This window comes from Sesamum indicum, linkage group LG9 (genome assembly GCF_000512975.1).
Source record: "Sesamum indicum cultivar Zhongzhi No. 13 linkage group LG9, S_indicum_v1.0, whole genome shotgun sequence".
NCBI lineage: Eukaryota > Viridiplantae > Streptophyta > Magnoliopsida > Lamiales > Pedaliaceae > Sesamum > Sesamum indicum.
Genome location: NC_026153.1, coordinates 8826189 through 8835818, shown reverse-complemented (window position 1 = coordinate 8835818; position 9630 = coordinate 8826189). Strand labels below are relative to the sequence as shown.

At 37.9% G+C, this 9630-nt stretch overlaps 1 protein-coding gene across 1 annotated transcript; it reads left to right on the top strand.

The window, feature by feature from the left end:
• LOC110012589 lies at positions 6335 to 7204 on the top strand. Its single transcript, XM_020696801.1, has one exon. It carries the CDS (start codon positions 6335 to 6337, stop codon positions 7202 to 7204), a length of 870 nt encoding a protein of 289 aa, XP_020552460.1.

Here is a 9630-nt window from a genome sequence, read left to right as displayed (position 1 = left end):
CCCCCCCTCCCCCCCCCCTCCCCTGTCCTCCCGGCACACCTCCCCCCTCCCCTTACCTCACCCGCCGCCCAGATCTGGGTGACCGGCGTCGCCCAAAAATGAATTAAAGGCTAAATCTATATATTCAAAAAATGGTACGGCAAAAAGTTTTACAAAGAGTAAATTGCAAATGACCCCCTTGTGTTATTCGAAATATCATTTTACCCTCTATGCCTTATTGGTGAGGGGAATAATTTGCCTTTATTTAAAAAATATAAGGGAGTAAAATGATATTTTATTTTTGCACAAGGATTTATATGATATTTCGAATAACACAAAGAAATAATTTGTAATTTGCCCGAATAGTATAGTTTCTAATTTGAGCATTAAAGGTAGTTTTGCATGCTCAAATTTCAAGTTGAAACACGATTTTGCAGTTGGAATTTCGATAATAAATTATAATTATCTCATCAGCACAACTCACGACTTTATCATGTCGCGCTCTTCAAACGAGCAACTCTTTTCGAAATCTCAATTCTAACTAAGAATTATTGTAATTATATGCTTAAAAAATTACTTATATTTATTGGGTGAATAGCAATTTACCCCCTATAATATTGAAAATGAGCATATTACCCTCCTATGAAAAAAATATAACAATTTACCCCCTTGCACTTTTTAAAATGAAGCAATTTACCTCCTTATAAATTGCTTCATTTTAAAAATCATAGGGGGGTACACTGTTATATTTTAAAAGATACAGAGAGGTAAATTGCTATTTATTTTTTCATAAAAGAGTAATTTACTCATTTACGATATCACAAAGGGGTTGCTTGCATTTTTTCCTATATTTATTTATACCCTAAATGTTTAGTGCATATGAATATAATGAAATATTACGATTTTAATCTATAAACTAATATAGGGAAATATTACGATTTTAATCTATAAACTTTTGGAGCCACGATTTGATCTCTGATCTTTACAAATATTGACCCAATAAAAAATAGGCCTAGAAAAGTTTAGGGATCAAAATCGATTTTGATCTAATGTATATGGACTAAAATGTAATTTACCCACTTATAGTGCTTTTAGCTTTTATATTTGTGTGTGTATGAGAGAGTGAGAGATCCTAATAAAAAACGAACCTCCATAAGTTTAGGGATCAAAATTAGTATTAATAAAAAGTATAGAGACCAAAAGTGTAATTTACCCACTCCTAGTGCTTTTAACTTTTTTATAATTTGGGGACAAGTTAAATGAAAGTTAGATATTAAGTGTGTGTTTGTGAGAGAGAGAGATTATTCTAGTATCTTGCAGATTCCATGAAATCATTGAAAAGCAAGAAAGGAGAAAATTTTTCATCGACCCCACATGTCTTGTTTAATTGCTTATTGACCCTACACTTTCATTAAAGAAGTCACATGCGTCCTTTCTTTTGGGATCCTAAGTTGAGCAAGAGTGGTCATTATGAGTTAGTACTAATGGTTGCAATGCTCTCATACAACAATAAGAGGGGATTAAGGTTATTGGTTTTACACAATCTATATATAATACAATAAAATCATTAAAATTATCCATCTGACAGACCTGTATATACAGACGTGGATTGTCTCAATGAGCTTTGTTATCCTAAATAAAATTTAACAAATTTATAGATAAAAAAGAAAGTATTTATCCAAATGAGTCTACTCAATCTCAAGGATAAATATTGAATATTTATCCAACATATAATATTCTATAACTTATCCACATGAGAAATGTATTTTTTAAGAAATAAGTATATAATAAATAAATTAAAATTTATATTAACTTTTTTGAGAAAGAAATTTAAGTTAATGTGATAAGTATTGAGGCGTATCAGATTTTTGGACACCACAAAATCAAAGAATTTTCAAGAAAAATCCTAAGATCAACAAGAATAACCCTGCAAAACAAAGGTTAGCACACCAATACTTAAGTCAGTAATAGTTTAAAAAAAAAAAGAGTAAAGAGGACTTGAACTAAAGTGAATAGTAATAGAATAATGATAAAATTTATATATTTGTGTGGGGTGCAAAATATAGGCTCTTGACATAATAAGTGAGAGCTTGAGAGTGAGAGTTGAAGTTACCAAATAACTGCACAGGACCTCTATTTACAGATGTATATAGAGCAGGATACAGGGGTTTTGTGGAGAGTTCTATGCTATTTGAAAGCCCTTTGAATCAACTAACTCACTAAACAAACCGTTCATGATTTGGACATGAATTCACTGGGATACATCAAGTTGACTGAGACTTGCCAAGTTTTCCATCTGGGAATCCATGAGTCATTTACCATCAATCTACTATTAGCCACTTGGAGATATTTTCAAATGACGTGTCCTGATGTATTGACAATCTATATAACGTATCTGTCTAGCTACATGAAACGTGTCCGACTAAAATGGGCTTGTTTCTTGGGTCTGCCAACTCAGCAAAGTAGGAGGTAAACCTGCGGACTCTTACAAGCTAATGGTTCAGTTAAACTGACGCGACTCACTTGTGGGCCTAGTCTATAAGAATTTTAGGGGCCATCAAGTATAAAAAGTACAAATTCATATTGAAGACAAAAGTGAGTTTAAATTATTTTACTAGCTATTTACCTGAAAAAAATGAGTGAAGTTTTTGGATAATAACAAACAATGCTACACATATCTAAATTTTAATATAAAATAAATGACAATATTTTGAGGCAAAATAAAATTTCGAAGAGTATATTGAAACATAGCAACCAAAGAATGCATGATTTTGTTATTAAAAGATAAATAAACAAATAGTACTCGGGTTCTCCTTGTATGGAGTTCCTCAATTCTTCTTACATGAGAGTTCTTGTCCGCCTTTGTTTTCTTTCATCATTTTCAATTGCCTCACATCGTTCGTCTAGTGAGGTTCTTGAGCTTCCACTCCTTGGGGTTGCGACACTGCTAGCATTGTCGCTTTGTGCATGGGACCTCCGTTCTCGTTGCTTTGTGGGCATGGTTAGGGGATTTAGGGTTTCATGCTTAGTGTTTCTGGTGTTGTGTTGATTTGCTAGTAGTTATTTCTCACTTCTTTCTGTGCGGTTGTTCTCTATTTCTGTTTTCATAATTTCTCTTGGTCTATGGTTGTGTTAACCTTGATCTTGGTTTAGTTCGTTGTTTAGCTTTTCTTGTTTGTTTCTGATTCCCCCCTTCCCCGAACGGTTTTTATATTCTATTAATTTTTATTTTTGTACTTATTCTCTTTTCTTTGGCAGGTTTCATTGGAAAAGAGTTCGGGTTGGTTTAGCTGGCAACCTCACATCTCCCCTCGTCGACCTTCAGGCCATCTACTTTACTGGGGGATGGAGGCCTTCTGTTAAAGGTTGGGCAGGAATTTGAGGTTGAGCAAATTAGAACTACTCGAGGACAGTCATTCGGGACAGTCTTTGACGGTAGACTCGGGTCTTATAACTTGTATCTAGTGGGGCAGGTTGTTTTCTAGCAAACAATATAAATTCGAGGCTTTGGTTGTGTCGATCAAAAGCATGCTTAATCCAGTTAAGGGCCTCACGATGAAGAGGTTGGCAGAGGGGCGATTCCTTATCCGCTTTAACCATATTGTTGATTGACACAGGGCTTTGGAAGGGTGTATATGGAGTTTTGAGAAAGATATCTTGATCTATAATAGTCTTGGTGCGCATGACAACCTATGACTGTGGACTTGAACTGGTGTACGTGCTTGTGCATGACCTCTCACTGAGCAAGATGAATATGGGAGCGGTTCTCTCATAGACAATAAGCTAAGTCAATTCCGGCATATGGAGATGGAGGAGTCTGGCATAGATTTAGGGGGTCACGCTGCATATTCGGGTCGCATTGAATGTTACTCTACCTTTGACTAGAAACCTCGAATTTGTACACCAAAAGGGGAGGAATTATTGAATTCTTTCATTTATGAACTTTTCCAAAACTCCTATTACCTATGTGGCTGCATGGGTCATATCTCTAAATACTGCAAAGTTTGTTTCGAGGAAGAGTTTCAGGATTAGGGGAGGATATGCCATACGGTTCTTGGTTGTGGGCATCGATGAGTAGTTGGGGTTTTGGTCATCCTCGAGACAACTTGAAGTCATCCCCCCTCGATGCAGCCACACGTCCACTCAGATTCGGGGGCTGAATATGTTTGGTGTATTTGCAGATAGGCAGCCTAGGGAAACCACAGGCCAGGATAAGGCAAGCATGTTGTGTAGAATGCAAGAACTAGGGTTCAGCAAGGTGACAGGGAGGAGTTGGAGAGTGAGACGCTGTCCATGATTTGGGTATTTCCACAGTTTAATGGGCAAGAAGGTGGACAACAAACTTTCTACCCCTATATCCAGCTTAGAGTCACATGTTCTGGAGTCCTGAGTCCCTTGTCCCTTGGGTCGTGGGTGTTTGTGAATTATTAGTCAGTGTGGGCGAGGCTGGTGAAGGTAGGGAGTGCCAGGAGCTGCCCAGAGGTTAGGTTGAGCCGGGGCCCCAAGATATGGCTCGACCGATGTTGGTTGATGAGACGCTGGTGCTAGTTCCTGTTATGGTCTTAGAAAAAAAAAACAGAACTAGGACGTCCTTTTCCCGTGGCCAGCATGGTCACAAACGGGGGGCCCGAAGGGTGGCAAGCCCATGCAAACACGAAAAACATATTGGGATGATGGAACTGGGTGAAGGTTTAGTTAGAGATGCAAATTGTTGCCATATACTCGATGAGGAGTCAGAGGTTATCTTGGCAGAGGTTGCTATGCAACACCACCGCTTGCCATGATTCTATTAGTGTGGAATTGTCAGGGCTTGGGGTCCCCTTGGTTAGTTCGAACGCTTGGCAAGCTCATTCAGCTCCATAACCTCGCCTTAGTCTTTCTCTCAGAGACTAAGTGCAAGAAGCATTAGGGCGACGACTCAAGGAGAAGTTTAATTTGTTTATGCTCCAGTAGATTCGTGTGGCAAAGCTAGTGGTCTTATGCTCCTCTGGAGGAAGGACATCAACTTAACAATTCATTTTGTTCTCTAGCTCGCATATCGATGTTGGCATATCCAGGGAGGGTGGAACTGAGGGCAAGAGATTTATAGGAATATACAACCAACCTGAGGCAGCTCATAAGATGGAAACGTAACATCTCTTGCGGACGCTCAGTGATCAATTGGTACGGCCTTGGTTATGCACGGACCACTTCAATGAGATCCTGTAGCAAGGAGAAATGGCGGGAGCCACTAGACTTATTTAACAAATAAGGAGTTTCGAGCATGTCCCACGGAATGTCATCTTGCTCATTTGGGATTTCAATGTAATAAGTACACATGGTGTAATATGAGAAAGGCCCCAAATACCGTCAAGGTATATCTAGATAGAGCTTGTGCTACAATAGACTGGCGGGATATCTTTTCGGGTGCACAAGTAGTCAATGGCTCGACTAGGGGATTATTAGCTAAACCGTTCCTATTTGGACAAACGACGTCGTATACAGATCCAAATGATGTAACAGTTCCTTTTATTTAAAGAATCTTTCCTAATAATGTTGCAAATAATAATTTATTTTTAAGAATAAATAAAAGTTTAAAAAAAAATTCCGACAATTTAAAAAGCGAATAAAAGTATACAATGTGTGAATTAAGACAATTGAAAACATAAAATATTTTTCATGGGATTGATATATGTTCAGAATATGAAGTATATTTGTATATTCAAATTTATTAGTAATACCTAGGTGTAACTAGCATCTTACATTGTTGTACTGCATCGCCTAATTAGACCATTAAAATTTTGGTTAGACCGTTAAATATGATTAAATAGACAAAGACTGCATTCAATGAATTTTTCGACATTTTTGGTACAAGGATATAGAGATATCGTATCTGGTACATAATAAGCAAGATTCAAAATAGTGCAATAATCCAAATGCTTCATTGATCAAATTCCAAGTCAAGAGAATGCTGATTCAGCCAGAAAGCGAGTTGCAGACTTATCAACTTGAAGAAGAAGAACTGCTGTTTTTTTTTTTTTCTGAAGAAGTCGTGTTTCTCTGTTTAACGACTTTTGCTATCTGTTTTCTTATTTTAAGCAATTTAGAGGTTGTTTAGTTAGTTGAAGCCAACTGTGTATATATTTGTGTCTTCTTCCTCTTGTAACTACACAATAACAGAGAACACATCTGATTGAATATTCAATACCCATTTTTTCTTCCAGATTCCATTTGCTTATTTCAATTCTTGGTGTTCATGCCTATTCCTCTGTAAACCAACATGGCATCAGAGCAGGTTGGGCTCTGAACACAACACACAAACTCCAAATTACTACACCAATCATCCCTGTTTCACTTCATTTCGTGAGTCAAGAAAATGGCTGACAAAACCACCATGGAAGAGAAAAACTCAACTAACTATATCAACATGAAACCTCAAGGAAACAACCAACCTGGAATGAATCTTGTGTCAGCACCATTAAACGGCAACAACTATTTGACATGGGCAAGATCCATAAAAATAGCTCTTGGAGCCAAAGAAAAATTAGGCTTCATCGATGGAACATACCAAAAACCTACAGAAGGGAAAGAAGCCATAGAGGCGTGGAGGAAGAATGACTGCATGGTATTTTCTTGGATTTTGAGTGCCGTTGCGAAAGAAATTGCAGAAGCTTTCTTGTGTGCGGAATCGGCCAGAGATTTATGGGTGGAGCTTGAAACACGATTTGGAGATAGCAACGGACCCCTCCTTTACCAGATACAAAGAGAAATTGCCTCAGTATCACAGAAGAACATGATTGTAGCCGCGTATTTTACAAAACTGAAAAAACTCTGGGACGAATTGGCAATTTTGGATCCCCTACCAGTTTGTACCTGTGGGACAAGCAAGAAACTGGCTGATAGAGCGACTTCCTATCAATTGATTCAATTCCTCGTAGGACTAAGTGATGCCTACGATCACGTGAGGAATCAGATCCTATTAATGGACCCATTGCCGACTGCTGCGAAGGCCTACTCTATGGTACATAGAGTTGAGAAACAAAGAGAAACCAACTCTGGCGTTTCTGAATTAGACAAGGAGGGTGTTATGGTTGCACAGGTTTTTGAACCAAGAAAGCAAGAAGGCATAAAAGGGAATGCAAAGAAATGGACATCCTTGGACAAAAGGCAATTACAATGCGAACACTGCAAGAAGAAAGGGCACTCAAAGGAAGGATGTTTTGAGCTGATAGGCTTCCCTGACTAGTACAAAGCAATTGTTGACCAGAGGAAAGCTGCAAGGAGACCATTCAACCCAAGGGCTATGAATGCTATAACTGAACAAGAAATAAGTGACCTTCAAAACTCCTTCAGAACAGCAAATGACAGAAGCCTGTCAGAAATTATCAAGAAAGAAGTGCTCAAGGTCATGCAAGATCAAAGCTGTAGCCAGATAAGCTCTAATTTCTCAGACATCCAAGGTTATGCAGGTAAAAATCCTATCTCTAATGATACCTGGATTATTGATAGTGGTGCTTCGGCCCACATGTGTTCCTCTATGAAAGATCTTAAAAACCTCCAGATTTTGAACAAAGAAGTATATGTTAACCTTCCTAATGGATTCAATCACATTGTCAAAATTGCTGGAGATGTACAAGTTTCTGAAAACATTATTCTTAAGCATGTTTTGTATGTTCCTAACTTTAAGCATAATCTCCTTTCTGTCAATAAACTGTGCAAGGATAGTTATTATAGTGTTCACTTCACAAATCAAAATTGCATTGTGCAGGACCTATGGACTAGGAAGGTGATGGCTGTAGGTAAACAACAAGGGAGACTCTATGTCCTAGAGAAGAACCTACCGGCCCACATACCTACTGAATTTAGAAAGAATACACCCTCTACTGCAGATGACATAGATGTAGACATATGCAATATGAACAGCTGTAATTCTGATTGTAACGAAAATATATGGCACTATAGGTTAGGTCATACTAGTATGGATGTCTTGAGACAGATGAAACTCTGTAAACATATACCACCAGTAAAATTGTTTGTGAAGCATGCCCCCTTGCTAAACAGCACAGAATGCCTTTTCCAGATAGTGAAAATAAGGCTCAGTTTGTATTTGATCTTATACATATAGATTTGTGCGAACCTTACAGAAATCACTCTATGAATAACTATGAATATATGCTTACAATCGTTGATGATTACAGTAGAAGCACCTGGACCTATTTAATGTTACACAAATCTTAGACTTTATCTAAGCTTGAACAATTCTATAATATGGTATTGACACAATTTGAAACAAAAATAAAACAAGTTAGAACTGATAATGGCACTGAATTCATCAATAAGGAATGCCAAGATTTTCTTCATGAAAAAGGGATAATTCATCAGAGAACTTGTGTGTATACACCCCAGCAAAATGGTGTTGTAGAAAGAAAACACCAACACCTACTACAAATTGCTAGATCACTTATGTTTCATGCTAATCTCCCTTCTAAATTTTGGACAGAAGCTCTATTGATGGCCACTTATATTATAAATAGACTACCTGCACAGAACTTAGATTGGAAATCTCCCTATGAATTGTTGTTCAAAAGAAAACCTGTATATGATCACATGAAAGTGTTTGGTTGTCTCTGTTATATTACTAATGTTCTTCCTCACAAGAGAAAATTTGACCCTAGGGCCCTTAAATGTATTTTTCTAGGATATGTGCATGGCATAAAAGGGTACAAGGTAATGGATTTGAACACAGGAAATATTCATGTCAGTAGAGACATAGCATTCCATGAGACCTCACTTCCTTTTAAGGATTCTGCAGAGATTATAGATGACATAGTCTGTCCACTTCCAAAACCTGTAGACCTTAGTGAAACAGAGAATGAAAATGGACCTGACATAGCACCTACAGATAACAACCAAGTTCTTGACAATGAAACCATAGTGCCTAGAAGGTCAAGTAGAATGACCAAAGAACCTATGTGGATGAAGGATTATGTATGTTGCAATACTGATGATTCTGCATGTTATAAGATGACATCTGCACATAGTTGCTTTGTGGAGAAAATTTCTAACCTGCAGGAACCAAAGACTTACATGGAAGCTCAAGGAAATCCAAGGTGGGAGAAGGCCATGAAAGAAGAAATCAATGCATTAGAAGGAAATAAGACATGGAAACTGACAGAATTGCCCCAAGACAAGAAAGCCACTGGATGCAAATGGCTATACATAGGTGAAACTCAACCCTAACGGCACTATTCAAAGGTATAAAGCTAGATTAGTGGCAAAGGGATACAGTCAAGTGGAGGGAGAAGACTACAATGACTGCTTTGCACCTGTTGCAAAGGCAGTCACTATGAGGCTCTTCCTTGCAGTGGCAGTGGGTAGAAACTGGCCATTGCATCACCTTGATGTGAACAATGCCTTTCTACATGGCACTTTAGATGAAGACATATACACGGAGCCTCCACAAGGCTACACAGTTCCAGCAGGTAAGGTCTGCAAATTAGAAAAATCCTTATATGGATTAAAACAAGCTTCCAGAAAATGGAATGAGGAGTTTACTAACAAGATGAAGGTATTTGGTTTTGAGCAATGTGATCATGACCACTGTTTGTTCATAAAGGGTACAGGTATGGATTTTATTGCTTTGCTTGTGTATGTGGATGACATTCTTGTTAC